This window comes from Atractosteus spatula, chromosome 4 (assembly GCF_055471065.1).
Source record: "Atractosteus spatula isolate fAtrSpa1 chromosome 4, fAtrSpa1.hap1, whole genome shotgun sequence".
Taxonomy (NCBI): domain Eukaryota; kingdom Metazoa; phylum Chordata; class Actinopteri; order Semionotiformes; family Lepisosteidae; genus Atractosteus; species Atractosteus spatula.
The window spans coordinates 58,090,963-58,107,079 of record NC_142709.1 but is presented as its reverse complement, the minus strand read 5'-3'; the positions used below and the strand labels follow the sequence as shown (position 1 = coordinate 58,107,079).

Here is a 16,117-nt window from a genome sequence, read left to right as displayed (position 1 = left end):
AGTAAAGTACCTTCGAAAATAATTAACACTGACAGTGATGCATACCAATGACTGTTCAGCGCATTTACATTCCCGAGTAAAAAGTGACAAAACCCATCCACAAACAATCAGTGGGGAGCAGGTTTTAACGAATCACTTTCGACAAGCGCAACTCTGTAGAATTCTTCACTTTCAACTGTATATCATTTTGACATGAAAGCACCCAAGTTCAACACAGGAAAAAAAAGACATAAATCAGGAATCTCACAAGGTTGCCAGTTTAATTTCTGAATGGCAGTAGCACTCTTGTGTAAGTACAGTACCACAGATTTGCATCAGCTATAATTAAGGCTGCTAAACTGTTTAGTACCACTCGGAATTTATGGAAGGTACCCTTCAAGCACAGTATTGCAAGATAACAAATCACAGTGTTTTACAAAAAATATGCAAGTGGGAAAGAGAAAAATTCTGATTTAAGCAACTGGCAATGAACAGGCATCTCCAAGACAATTAACATGCTTTGAAGAAAAAAAGCTTAAACATCACTCCTGTTAGCTTCTTTACACCAAGTGTCTATTAACAGAAATGTGTATATTTGCATGCACACGTATAGTATAAGCTAAAAATCTGAAAGCAGAGTCATAAATAAATGAAAATAAGAGGACAATGACTAAAATGCCTATTTTAAAATTTTACAGGTGCCACCAAAAAAAGAGAAACAGGGGTGTTCTTCACAAGATGATCCAGCTACCCTTTTACCCATCAAATGGTTGTTCGATGAAAGAAAAGTGAGCAAAACTACTAACAAATGGAAGGTGAGTGAGGGAGTACCTTAACAGATACCTTATGGAATCTGGATTTCTGTAAATTTGTAGTACCTTGAAAAACATTGTTGTTAGAATGGCAAGAAAATGCAAACTGTAAAACCAAAAGAAAGTTGGTAACTTCTTGGAAGGCATTAACATTAAATTAATTCAAGAGCATTTTAATTTCACATCATGCATTAATTCTTTCAACTAATATTAAAGCCATTTTCAGTAAGGGAATGCCAAAAATGTAAAATTACAATTCTTGGATTTCTTTAATCCAATTTATTGCCATATTAATATGTTTCCTTTGAGTAAGCTTACAGCCAAAATTTAGTCATTACAAAATATTAATTGAAAGAACAGAAGCAGGAGTGTCTAATCCTGGTCCCAGAGGGCCAGACATGAATTGGCTTAACTGGTCTCATTTACAAACTTGGTACTGCTGTTTAAAGAGACCCAGAAAAACCACCAGACACCAGACACCAGACACTTCAGCCCTCAAGAACAGCCCAGCTAATGCACCATATAACGCCAGTGCAACATACAATTGCATTTCAATTTAATATTAATGCATACCACACAAAATGTTCAACCAAAACATTAAAAAATTACACTGATAATTTAGGAATGTAATCAAGTTAGCCATGTATGTGTTGATAAATACAAATTCCATGTAATGGTAATTTATGACCAATTTCAAGCTTTTACAGTAGGTATACATCATTTAAATACCACATATACAAACGTTTCACAGCTGACTTCCTATTTTTTCCCTGTACACCTTTCCATCACTCACCAATTAAAAATAAGCTCTGACAAAGTTGTTTTCTTAAAATAAAACGTGAAAAGAAATTCTAATTCTAAATGTTCTCAGTAATTTTTAAACCTGGGTCTACCCAATTAAGAAGAAAGGTTAGTGTAATTTTTTTTTAGCAAAGCATATTGTTCTGTTTTACAGAACAAACCCAAGACTAGTTAAACAAGTGGAAAGTGAATGAACCAACTGAGAATGAAATATACTGCCAATACGGAATTAGTTTTTGTTCTATTCTGTAAAAGGCTCTTTAAATTCACAAATCATGGTGACCACAAAGAGGTGATATTAATGTGAGCAGTGGTTGAATGCCTGGGACAGGAATTCACTAAAGATATGACATAAGATCATACTGATGTAGTAAGTTCAGATTGAAAGAAAATAATGTTTTGTAAAAACGGTGCCAAAGATTTATCAACCCTACACCTAAAATATTTCAGAGATGTCAACCCGTTACATCTTTTTTGTCCTTTTCAAAATGTCTTTAAAAGAGATTAAAATCCTGTTTCAAGTTAACTAGTAAAAAAATGTCATCTTTGGTGTTAGAAAACAACTACAAAAACCTATAGAATATAAATGCCACTGTACACTTTACAAAATGATTGTGATCATTTAACTGATCAAAATGTAATAAATTGATACCACGTATCTAAAGTAGTAATCTGGAATTTTCCAAATATATTTAAAGTGCTTAAACATGATTTTCTCCCTCACAATCATATTTTTACATATATGGTGCTTATTAAGTTAGCTGGTCTATTCAAACAAATCCATTGTGAAAACTGCATCATGACACAAATTGGGTGCCCCAACAAAAAGGTGTCTATGGAGTATTAATTGCTATGAACAACACACCAGAGGGCGCTACAGCTCCCTGTCACCATTGTGTCCCCAGGAAGATCCCATCTGCATACAGTATGTACCAAATTTCATTGCTCCCTACTGCACAGTTTTCACAATAAAGTAGGTTGCATAGGCCAGCTTCTGAATAGGCAAACTAATGTTAGCCTGTATATACACAGAAATCCTTAAATCAAAAATAAGGCAGATTAGGTTTGCTCAATATCGTACTCGCTAAAAGCATGCACATAGTCTAATACCACACATGCTGTTGGTTGAAAAGCTCTAATATTCCCTTTATGGAAACTATAAAAAGGATTTCTCTTTTAATTATAGTTAATCAAAGGATAAAACAAATTATAAAGCGGCTTCATTATTGTCAAAGAATTAGATTTTTAAAACATTTAAAAATGGGAATACTTAGCAGCATTTCGAAGGTTGCTTATTTGCACAGCTCAAGTTGCTTGTGAAGTCATTGTTTTGAACAGTTCAGTACAGAAGAAAACATCTGATGCTCAAACATTACAGTTGCCTTTGCATCCCATGTTTTAGAAAAGTGTCTATTAATGCCATGTGTGTTGGAACTTTAAAGGATTAAGTAAGAGAATATTATCTCTAACATCCTCTAAAGTAGAAACAACTTTTTTAAAAAAACAGCTCTTTAAGAGTCAGCCAGAAAACCTGTCTGTTCTTTCATTTAGAGTCTTTTCCCAGACCTGAAACCTTAACACTATGAGTGTGTTGGTCTTCTCAGAAGCAGCATTTTCAGTGCATATCCACATGCTGTGCATTTCCAGTGTTAAATACATCAATGCAGCATTGAGAGACTGTCAACGTGCAGCTTTCTTCCAAAACAGAGTTTGCTCTCTTCTTGAGTTACGAGGTCTTTCCCACGATTGGATTCTGCCTAAAAAAAGGGCAACTTCACATTAAAACGTGACTCTAAAAATGTCAAACAGCCAACAAAAATAGAAAATTTAAATTAAGAATGGTACAATCTACTGTAGCACATTCAGTATGTGACCTGCTGCACAAGAATAATGTAGATTACAAATGCATTTATCCAGTTAAAAGCCTCATCTTTGCAGTGTCCATGATAGCTTTTTTCACCCAAGAAAGCACAAGTTATGTTACACAATATTAGTGTGATAGATCACTTGCTGTTACTCGTCCTTCTAATTTACTTGAGAATGGCTACTGAAATTTCTTTATATAATGAGAAGATCTTTTAAGAAACGTCAGAAGGAAGAAAGCGTTTTCTAAACTTTCACTTTACTTTCCATTTTCAAACTCTTGCAGCACCAGGCCAGAGTACATTCAAGAACAACACCCTACAAAAACCTAGTGTGCATACTTACTCACTGCCATATTTGGCACTTGTCGATCTCTTCTTTTGGAATGTCTCGTGGTGTTCTTGGAGCTGCTCTGTTATTTCATGGATTTGCTTAATGGTGTTGAAAGTTTCCCTCGGATCCTGGATGGTGAAGTGGGAGTAATCGTCTTGCTCTTTCTGGGGGCCCTGGTACACTGCAATACTTGCACAAGCATCTGCAATATGACAGGTTTGTTACTCAAGACCAGTCTCTCTCTGTGATCCGGCCGATCCAAGACCGCATCAAGAAATACATAAAAAAATTAAAAACAGCGAGAGCTAATGCTTTTTGGGTGGTGGTTTACTTTGAATGATGAGCGAGAGTAATTAATGAAGGAGCCTGGCAAGAAGCTTCTATTCATGAATGGTGAAGGGAAAGCAGAGATTGAAGAATTGGATTTACAAGAGGGGACAGGGCTGACCAGGACAAAGATGAAAGCTGACAACTGGGCTCAGGTCACCAATGACCATAAACAAGATCCAAGACACCATAGGACAGAAGCACCCTTTCAGTTTCAGGGGAGAACATACACTAGTTCATTAGAGACACTGTCATAAGTAGAGTAAGAATACAGACAAAAAATATTAGCTCCGGGCAAACACATTTTTAAAGATATTGTGCAAGGACATGTACATATTGTGTGAGGAGAGTTGTTCTTTTCCCTTTGTCCAAGGTTAATTATAATATTAAACTAAACCCACTACAACATAGCACAATGTTGCTATACACCAAAAAAAAATGAAATGTTGGTATGGTAGGACTACGCAAATTTCCCAGCTCAGGTGATTCCCTATGTTCAACAATGACTATAAGCAATTCTCAGTTTACTGTAATGGTACTGAGGGCTGTGTGTACTGATCTTGTTATTGTGCTGTACATTACTAATCACACTTGCCTTCCATCTTCTGTAGCTTTGACCTGTTTGATACAAATAACGAAAAGATTCTCTCTGTTTCTCGATCGCAGTCTATGTCCAGCTGGATGTTTGCTGGCATGGTCCTAAAAAAAAAAGAAAGCAATTAATGCTATTCTCCCCTCCTTTGCCTAAGAAATTTCATCTGACACAGCAGATGTGTCAAAAGCTTTCATGTGATAACTCATGACAGTATTGCAGTTCTTTCAGTGAGGAGACCGTCTAAGGAACTCCCACTTACTGCGCTGAAGCCTGGTATTTCAAATATTCTGTACAAACAAACAGACCAGTTCATCAGCATTGCCATCAGCTTCAGTCACAAAAAAGAAAGAGCAGGATTATTAATGTATATTTACATTAACTTAGAAGACAGACTGGAGTTTTATTCACTTGTAAGAACATTACACACTTAAATCACATTTTAGTTTTACAAAGCCTGCTTTTTGATTTAATGTAGAAAGCAACTTGCTTTCAAGCTTTCAACTCACATTCTGAACCACAGTGGTAATCTCAGAGCCAGCACATAACAATTAAAACATATCTTAAGAGTAATGATTAAAATTTGCCTCAAATTAAGGACTTAGTTTTTTACTTTTACTTAGTGCCTTGTTTTAGTGAAGCATGCGCAGTTCACCAAGGAAACTAAACATGCTGTTAAGAGTCCTGTACTCACGCAGTACACGGCTTGCAGCCAGGCTGAGTCTCGGATGTGGCCTTGCAGCACAGCCAGTTTCCGCTGATATAAGCGGAGGGATGGTACGAGTTCAGCCTTCCCAAGTTGCAACGACTAACCCTGCTGAGTACTTCGATCCACTCGTTGGCCTCCACGCAGTTGTTTGCTTGGACGTAAAGAAGCTTCTCGGTGTGAATGACCTGGAACATCTGTGTTCACACATACACACCTCACAGTGAAAAGAGAGAATCGCGTACACCTGTTCGTTTGTTGCATTTACAGACCTGGACCAATCCTGCAATGCATGAGGTCAGTCAGCCTTCCTGAGTTTATTCTGCAAAGCCTTTGTGCCAGTGTACTGCCCGGCAAAGTAATACTCATTATATGGATGATTGTTCCTTGGTATCTATAAATGATTGCTCATCCATAAAGTTAGCTTTCCAGCAAACAGGAAGTCCAAAGACTTGCAAGCCAGCTGCAGGCTTTCAATGACATCAGTGAACGATGGGCCACTTCTCCTGTCAGCTTTAACACTCCTGTTAGGGTCCACATACTGTAGCTTGCAATGCATTAGATACCGAATTGCTCTGCAAGTGGGCATGTTTTGCATGTAGAGAACCATGTGTGTCTCACTCTCCCGAACGGACCAGGTGCTGCACAACTAGTGATTTAAATTTGGGAAGATAAAAAAAATTGGTGACTCCAAAATTCAGGAAAACAAATGTGCTCAGACTGTTCAATGGAAGGTTTTAAGCTTCAGCAAATGACTCATTATCCCAGATAGGCCTAAACACACATTTTTTGATTCAGCAGAAAACCCTGAAACCCTTCATATGACTTTTAGGAGGAAATTCTTTGGGGGGGGGGGGTTAGGGAGAAAAAAACAATCTCTGCTGCAGCAATGACCTCAGGAATCCCTGAAAGAAAGTGAATGATTGGCTGACGGCCACCAGTGCTGGAGCTGGCTTATCCTTGGCCTTCTGCAACCCCCAGGACTGGTGAGGTGTCTACGAGCTTACAGTGCTGTGTGTCTTGCTCACCTCACTCCTCTCATCCATGTTAACTCCCCTGCACAGCACAGCTCTAAGCAGGGTAAATAGCTCTGACAGATTAGAATGGAGGAGGAGTACATTGAAGGGTATTCGTTTTGCCCACGCATTATAGGAGGCTGCAGAAGAAAGCTGAGAAGTTTTTAAAAAGTAATATATTGGGGGTAGATTTACGATTACAGTTTAGGGATTTATGATTAAGCAAACCATAAAAAGTGCAGTTGTTTTGATTAAAATGAACCCTTACTGGGAATAAGTCTCTTTTGCAGCTGAATACCAACAAGTAAAACTTGAGGTTGAGTACTATTCAAAGCAAGTCATACTTGCTAGTATAGTTTGGTCATACTCCAAAATGCAACACACATCAAGTTAAAAACTTACATTTTTCTTGTTAAAGGCACTCTCTTCAAGTTTCTCCACAGCCAAGATGTTCTTTATTGGAATGACATAAAGTGAGTCTTTGCCTGTTAAAAAAAACAGTTATTATTAATCCAATGAAGAAGTCACTTTTTTGGCCACAGGTTTCTCTCACTGAATAGTGGAGCCACATGGTAACCATGATAGACCTTCATTTAAAGTTAACTCCAGACTGCTTTAAGCCCACAATGGCATAGAGAAGGGCTCAAGCTATCCAGTTGTCTTTCAGGAGATCCCCTTCTTCTGGGGAAAAATGACATGCAATTTCCAGCAGATCAGCTACAGCATGGTAGATAAATGGATATTTAAGCCATCAGCCAAAGAATTTACTTGCTAAACGTACTGTATAGCATACTCCAGAATGGACGATAATTGTTCCACCCAAGCTCTGTTTTTTGTGGTGCACAATGCCCAGATACTGCGCATCCATGACAATATCTTCAGATTTACACAAGCTGATAAATTTGCAGGTGCTCCTCTGGAGATTTTAATACCCCTCTCTGTTATATCCTTTTGGATTCCCAAGCAGATGTCTCAGCTGCAGCTTCAAGCTAAATAGGAAGAGCTTTATGATTTTAATTGTGGCTTTGTCAACTCTCCTCACTTTCTGTGTGATGCAAGAGAGTAAGTGGCAAAAAGCATTCCTTGCTAGGAGACCTAATGTGTGATGAGCAAGGCAGGAGAAGAGCCAGGGGTGAGTAGTGCCAGAGAACCCCAAGTCAGGAAGAGCTGACAGGAGAAAAGAGTGATGTCCGGTGACAACGGCAGTAAAGCCCACTAAATATCTTTAGAGAGGTGCGGAAGCAGAGAAACTGGATGACAGTTCTGAAGGATTGAGGGAAAGGGTGTTTTTTAAAATTTAATTACAATTTTGTAACCACGCCATGCAAACTACACTGGTAATTGTATTCAGTCAAATCCCTAAAATCGAACAATTTACACAAAATTACTGTATTTGATACTTCACTTGAAAAGCCATGTGTGCACATCAGGCATTTTGCAATTTATATAGTTTTTTGTTCACAACATTCACGAGTTAGAAATTTATTTTACATGACATCTGTATAGCTAGGGTTTCCAGGCTTTAGTTACGTGTTTAAATGTCTGACTAATTTGAGCAGAAAAGTAACGGCATACTGTATATTCCCATGGTGTCTGAAGCACGCTTTCTTAAGTAATGTTTCTCAACTCCTGCTATTCTACAGAGTGCAAGAAAAGGGCAAGATTCTCAATATTCTGAAAATGATACACAAGGCCTTTGCACTAACAGTACATATTGAAAATTCACAAAACTCCAGTTGTGGGAATAGTTAAAGGGTGAATGGTTTTAATTTAATATTTCCCTATATCCCTAAATCAAAGTGCAAAGTTTGAGTTTTAAGTTTTTATATTAAGACACCATTTCCTTAAACTAAAGATACCAGTGGTTCAGTCACTGATCTATGCAAGAGCAAACCTAAACATTTTATTTGAGATAGAAAATAACTGCTGCAGAATTTTTCTTGATCTAAAAGAAAATCCAAATGATTTTTGCTTATTAACAAATGGGACCATTCATACAAAAATAAACGTTAAAGGCTGTGGGACTGACAAGAATTATGACTTCTCGTTTATTTTAATAGTTAGGATGCTTGATACTTAGGTCACTAAAGTGGTTTAGCAGTTAGCACTGTGATCCCACTGCTCCAGGGTACTAAAATCGGGGTACCTTGTTTGTAGAGTTTCCATGCACAACCTCCCCCTCTCTTTTCACAGCTTTTAAGTGCCCCTGTGTTTCTTACTAGAGGGATGAACAGTTATTGAAAGGAAAAATGAATTCTTAAATCAGCAGCACCTGTGAATGTCTCACTATAAACGTGACAGAAAAGATAGGGTTTAAAAAGCTTGGATTTTCAGTCTCTACCCTTTAAGATTAAACAGAGAATAACTTGATATTGTTCCTTTAATCTTACAATCCCTAAGAAGAGCCATTTTCTGATTTTTTTAAGTCACTGAAAAAAAGCTTTTTTTCTGCTTCATTAAAGTTTATTGTAATTTTAACGGCCTACTCATGTCTGAGAAAATTATTTTTTTTTTTACAAGCATTGCTTGGCTCACTGCAATATTAGTTCTATAAAACACAGAAAAGAGCCTTTTAAAATACATAAGGAGTCTATAGTTAAGCCAGCTGATCCAAAAATCGGGAATCAGTAAGGGAAAGTGGGCAGTTTATGGAATAAATACCAGAAAATACAGGGTAATATCCAAATATTTCAAAGCGGAAAATTGCTAATGTAGTGCTCATCCACTAAAAGGCTCTCAAAACTGAAACAAGTAATTATAAAGCTCTTTGAACATAAAAAACAGAAATGGAAATATACTAAAGCTTTGCATTTACACACAGCAAAATATATAACCTTTTATGAGGACGTGCAAGTGGTTATGTCACAAAGGTAGAAATCATCAGTGGAGTGATCACCGGTGTCCCAAGGTGAATTACAGTAAAGTAAAGGATTCACAAGGCAATTATTTATACAGTATGTCATATATAAGGGATTGTAGTGACCGCAGAGTATTAAAGAAGGTGAACAACCACATTACACAACTGTCAAATATCCATGTATGGTGAAGGCTGTTTCCGACCCTTTTATAGTGCTTATTTTTTCTTGTTCCAAAATTTGTTCTGAGAATCAATGGAAGTAAACCAACAAGCAGCAGCAGCAAAAATTTTGTATCCATAGGCTTCTGTGAATAGAACACTAACAAATGTATCTTACTATGTTAGGACTCCCGATAAAAATGAAACATGAAATGGATAATCCAAGGTTTCTTTCCCAGAGCTCAGGACTCCCTGGAATGCTTCACTATCAAAATGAAGATCCCCGTTTAGCAAAGATTCTTAAATTTTCGTCCATTCTGTTAATGTGACTTCTATCTAAGGCATATAAAGACGATTGATGAGATCTAGAAAACAAGTTTTAAAAGATCTTGAACTGGGTTTTGCTGGATATCAAAGGCTGCCTGCTCAGCATGCTTACTGTGCCCTAGGTGAGTCTCCACAGTCACACAAACTCATCTAGAACATCACCTTCATGTTTGGTCACTGTTATAAAAAAACAAAGATGCTGTCCAGTGCAGAAAAGAGTGACAAGACAATACCAGGCCTAGGGGACTGTCCTACACTGAAATAAACTAATTGACGTAAATATTTTTTTAGTCTTTAACAGAGAAGATCTCAAAGGAATTTGATTCTTGATTTAAAAAAAAATCAAAGTCAATCCAAATAAACTTAATCTGAATTAACAGGGAAATGGTAAACAAGAGACGTGTAAACTTCTGGGGAAGTAAATTTAGATCTGAGAATAAGAGAAGTACTACTTTACCCAAAAGGGTTGTGGGAGTCTGGAACAAGATACAGTATGCAGCCATGTTTCTAAAAGCGTGCCTGGTTTCTTTCAAGAAATGACTAGATGAGATACTTGGATAACTTGGGTACTGACTACCACGGTAGATGTAGTGAGCAAATGTGCACCTCCAAATCACACTCACATTCAATATTTTTTTAAATACAGTGGTGTGAAAAAGTGTTTGCCCCCTTCCTGATTTCTTATTTTTTTGCACGTTTGTCACACTGAAATGTTTCAGATCATCAAACAAATTGAAATATTAGACAAAGATAACGCAAGTAAACACAAAATGCAGTTTTTAAATGAAGGTTTTTATTATTTAGGGAAAAAAAAATCCAAACCTACATGGCCCTGTGTGAAAAAGTGATTGCCCCCTAAACCTAATAACTGGTTGGGCCACCCTTAGAAGCAACAACTGCAATCAAGCGTTTGCGATAACTGGCAATGAGTCTTTTACAGCGGTGTGGAGGAATTTTGGCCCACTCATCTTTGCAGAATTGTTGTAATTCAGCCACATTGGAGGGTTTTCGAGCCTTAACCGCTTTTTTAAGGTCATGCCACAACATCTCAATCGGATTCAGGTCAGGACTTTGACTAGGCCCCTCCAAAGTCTTCATTTTGTTTTTCTTAAGCCATTCAGAGGTGGACTTGCTGGTGTGTTTTGGATCATTGTCCTGCTGCAGAACCCAAGTGCGCTTCAGCTTGAGGTCACGAACAGATGGCCGGACATTCTCCTTCAGGATTTTTTGGTAGACAGCAGAATTCATGGTTCCATTTACCACAGCAAGTCTTCCAGGTCCTGAAGCAGCAAAACAGCCCCAGACCATCACACTACCACCACCATATTTTACTGTTGGTATGATGTTCCTTTTCTGAAATGCTGTGTTACTTTTACACCAGATGTAATGGGACACACACCTTCAAAAAAGTTCAACTTTTGTCTCGTCAGTCAACAGAGTATTTTCCCAAAAGTCTTAGGGATCATCAAGATGTTTTCTGGCAAAACTGAGACGAGCCTTTATGTTCTTTTTGCTCAGCAGTGGTTTTCGTCTTGGAACTCTGCCATGCAGGCCATTTTTGCCCAGTCTCTTTCTTATGGTGGAGTCTGGAACACTGACCTTAACTGAGGCAAGTGATGCCTGCAGTTCTTTGGATGTTGTTGTGGGGTTTTTTGTGACCTCTTGGATGAGTCGTCGCTGCGCTCTTGGGGTAATTTTGGTCGGCCGGCCACTCCTGGGAAGGTTCACCACTGTTCCATGTTTTCGCCATTTGTGGATAATGGCTCTCACTGTGGTTCGCTGGAGTCCCAAAGCTTTAGAAATGGCTTTATAACCTTTTCCAGACTGATAAATCTCAATTACTCTGTTTCTCATTTGTTCCTGAACTTGTTTGGATTGCAGCATGATGTCTAGCTTTTGAGGATCTTTTGGTCTACTTCACTTTGTCAGGCAGGTCCTATTTAAGTGATTTCTTGATTGAGAACAGGTATGGCAGTAATCAGGCCTGGGTGTGGCTAGAGAAATTGAACTCAGCTTTCCAAAAATGTGATAAACCACAGTTGATTTATGTTTTAACAGGGGGGGGGCAATCACTTTTTCACACAGGGCCATGTAGGTTTGGATTTTTTTTCCCTTAATAATAAAAACCTTCATTTAAAAACTGCATTTTGTGTTTACTTGTATTATCTTTGTCTAATATTTCAATTTGTTTGATGATCTGAAACATTTCAGTGTGACAAACATGCAAAAAAATAAGAAATCAGGAAGGGGGCAAACACTTTTTCACACCACTGTAATTCCTTTGTACATCATTTTTTATGTAAACTTGACTGTTAGACTATCTTGGGGTTATAATATTCACACTGCAAATAGTTGAACCACTTAGAAATACAAAATACCAACTCAGACCATTTGTGAATTTGGTTGAAGCAAGATTTTGTGACATCATTTAAAACTACATACTGTACACCCTCTTTTAAGTTGCAATGCAAGCAAAGTATATTTAAAATGTGTAAAACCATGACTAAAATGCCTCTGTCCTCCCCAATAGTGGATAAAATTGGGTCTATGGGAGTAACCTCTTATCCTTTTAGTACTGCAGAAACCAGCTTTTGCAGGTTCCCGCCTGTACCCCTATATGGTTTTATTACACTATGCCATAAATTTCCCTTTACAGGAATGAACGTGTACCTGATGTAGGAAACACTACGCAATCCCAAAGCAACTGCAAAAGTTTTCTAATAAAAAATATACAGCTGTTTAGGAAGTCCAAGTTACAGAAAGCCCAGAATAACAGTCATTAATTAATGTAATCCAAGGCTCAATTTCCAGTGGGACTGCCCATTTGGTACGGAGCTTGTACATTCTGTCCATGCCCATTGACATCTAGGTGAGGTTTGTTCAGGTAATTGATGCTGTCCCCTTCCACAGAGGAGGTTTTACGGGGATTTCATTCATGGTAGGATTTTGGTTCCACTACTAGTCCTACAGAGAACATGAACAAAATGAACAATGGCCTTCACTCATCTGTGGCCTTTTGGATAACTTGGAATTCTGCAAGAGGGTGCTGGTACATTGTCTGATTTGTAACAATCATAAATCAATTTAAGGCTCAAATGTCTTAAAATCACATACTTCATGTTGTGGATTGTAAAACACCCTCAGTACATCTTCCCTTACTCACCTATATCATGTAAAAGAATCTACTCAAAGTTATGTGCCTCAGCAACATTTAGTTTGGTCAATAAGAAAAAAATGTTTCTGCACAAATGATCTGAACATGCTCTTGGGTGTAAGCGGTATTCAATTCAAATAAAATAAAATTCAAATAAATAAAAGCCCCCAAAACAGATTAGCATATTGTTTAGTACAATCAAACCTGGCATTGTGAGACACTACTGTATATCAGTTTTATCTCAAGTGCAAAAAAACATGAGAAGTTAAGCAACTACATATTCTACACTTGACAAACAGGGATAAATCCTGAGAAGCTTTAAAGCTAATGAAGCAGAAGCAAAATACACAAACATATTAAGATCAAGATCAAGTTCATTTCTTCACAGACATTCCATATGTACTGGTACTAAGAAATGGAACTGCTTGGCAGTAATGCCCTTGTGGAGCCACATTACTCAGTTTCTATTGCAGGCTCATGTACTTAAACCTTGTTTATCTTACTGCATTCCAAGTGAACCTATTTATATTCAAATGGCATGAAGCCATGACTAAAATGCACCATTTTAAGAAAAACTAACATGTAACACTACATGTGGAGGAGTGGAAGTTTAAAAACATTAAAAATCCAGAGTGGAAAATGTGGCTTCCTACTTCTTACTGCATAGTGTACTGAAAACAAACATTCACAACTGCAACAAACTTGGTTATTAATAAGAAAGTCTTGCATTAAAGGCACTGACATTTTATTGAACAAACATGACAAATGGTAAATTTACTAGGCTGATTAACAATGTCATCAATAGGGGGTCTACTGTCAAGGGCTAGTAACGTGTGACCACCATCAGAACCAATACCAGCTGCACATCTGCGAGACACACGTTACATGAGGCAGCAGATACTGTCTTTTGGGATTCCCCTTCCTCTCGTATAGCCTGGACAAGCTTGTGCCTGCACGTGGGGTCCTAGGCCCGGATACATATAGGTGCCATGCAGCCAGGCTGCCATCAGTCATGTACTGAGTAGACGTTCCTGTCCAGGCCATCACTCCTGGACCTCTCTGAAACCCGGGAGAGGTCTTGTAAACCTTGATCTCCTAGATCAGGGCCTGTCGTGTTTATCTCTAACATTTTGCCAGGTTGGACTTTTCTAGCTGCAAACACCTCAAACAGTGCACTCTTAGTCCTGTGTCTGACATACTGGTGACACAAAGACACTGGTCTCTTCATAAGAAGGACATATCGGTTCCCTTCTGGTTTTCTTTCTTGATTTTCACCAGGCTTGACATTCAACGTGTTAAATCACATCCACACCTGTGCCTAAATCAATAGCCTAGTGACCTAGTGCTACTTCAGCAGTCATAGCTGCTTGAGTGTGTCATGCTCAGTCTTAAATGATCAATTAGGCTAATAAGAATGGAAAAAAATAATCAATATCCAACACCCATGATTTATATTTCTTAAAAGATACACAAGTATGGCATTTCAATGCGCAATATATTGTTTAAACATTTTAGATTAGACAATTAGATGGGAGCATAAATTCCCTTGTTTATTTGAAATTTAATTTCTAAAACAAAATACATTTAAAATATTAAGATGGGAACATAAAATATGGGAATAATATATTTCAGCAGATTCATTAACAAATCAAGAAGCAGGTACCGTTAAGAGTGATCCTTGCACTTGCTTTCCCCGTCTGTGATTCTCCAATCACAGGCTTGTGATTTAATACTTTAAGCAATTCACAAGCCTGAGTGTTTAGTTCTTAACTGGCTCTGGGGTGACAAAGAATTGGCTTCAGAATTGAACTTATCTGTTGACAGAGAGATGCAGATCAAAATGCAGAGAGCGGTAAAAATACCACTGTATCCAAAACAGTCAAATTTCACAGACTAGAACTCAAACAGGAAACCCCATTATTTGGCTCTGTAACCTCAAGTGTGCACCACAGAACCCCCTCCCCACAGGCTGCATGTAACACTGCCAAACCCATGCTTGTTGGCATCAATGCTGTCTGGACTTACAAGAAAGTTGGACAACAATGTTGGAAACCTTGAAATCTATGAGAAACGTCTGAAGTGAGTACAACTCACTTGTGAGTACAACTTGTGCAATCCAACCTCAGCAACACTGATGGTGCGGTTCACCTGGGCGTGCTGTGATGTCAGTTAGAAATGTGTCATTATCCAGTTTGGGGGTAGTTTTGACCTTTTTCTGACAAAAAGATTTTGATTGCATCAGGACTCCCCGAAGAGTGCCAAACTCTTCTCACAATTTATCTTACACTGCTGTGAATGAATGTGCTTGTATGCACCATCCAACTTGTCAAGCAGAGCTTAAAACTGCCTCTGTGTGAAGTCAGATCAAGCAACAAGACAATTCAGTACTGTAGTCATCAAATTGAGCTCAGAATTAGAATTCCTGGCACAAACACTACATTGAAGAATAACACAATGAAAATAGACTGTTGTATAGCCAATTTGATTCTCAGTGATCTTTATAAATCCTTGCTGTTTTCTGACCATAGCAGGGGAAATGCCTTAATGTCAAATATATCCATATCTGTTTCTCCAAGAGGACTAAATTGAGTGACCATCTAACTTTGCTTTTTTAGGAACTACCACTTTTAGGAACCACTGACCCTCCTTTTCAGTGTAAAAAAAAGTGATAAGTGGCATCGTGACTTTCTTGTGAATCAGGACGGGCTGGCTGCACTAAAAATCATGTAGCAAATAAACCAATAATTGTTTTTTGTTCCATGTCAAAGAGCTTTCATCTGATAACAGAATTTAGAAACTGACAGTCAAGCATAGTCATCGTTCTAGTTATTTTGAACTTTTTTTCATTAAATGAACTTTCATTGCCCATGCCACTCATCATCTTGCACTGCCTTGCCTTGTGATAGATCATGCACTGGAAAAATTATTCAAAGGGCTTCATGAGAAAGCTTGTATTGCACACATCGTAAAAATGTGTTGTTACAGGAAAGTATTATGGAAGTTTAATGTTTCTAAAGTTGTCTTTCTTAAAACTTTAAATGCATTAGAGTATTTATTACAGTGGATTCTATATTTTTAATGCAAAAGACTTAAGTTCTTAAGCCTTGAGGAAGCACAATGAAGAACTGAGGATACTCCTGATTTCTGCTTTCAGTTATCTGAAAATCCTACAAGGAAATTAATAATTTTTA

The 16,117-nt window shown here is 37.8% G+C and overlaps 1 protein-coding gene across 1 annotated transcript in view; it reads right to left on the bottom strand.

Moving 5' to 3' along the window:
• Window positions 1–237: 237 nt before the first annotated feature.
• rasa2 (RAS p21 protein activator 2) overlaps window positions 238–16,117 on the bottom strand; it is a 55,926-nt gene continuing 40,046 nt past the window's right edge. The window contains exons 20-24 of the mRNA XM_088912931.1: window positions 6,832–6,914; window positions 5,402–5,610; window positions 4,711–4,814; window positions 3,801–3,990; window positions 238–3,349 (exon numbers count right to left, since the gene is read on the bottom strand). Coding sequence (XP_088769057.1) covers window positions 3,319–3,349; window positions 3,801–3,990; window positions 4,711–4,814; window positions 5,402–5,610; window positions 6,832–6,914 — 617 coding nt within the window. The 3' untranslated portion in view covers window positions 238–3,318. The remainder of the gene's footprint in view (window positions 3,350–3,800; window positions 3,991–4,710; window positions 4,815–5,401; window positions 5,611–6,831; window positions 6,915–16,117) is intronic.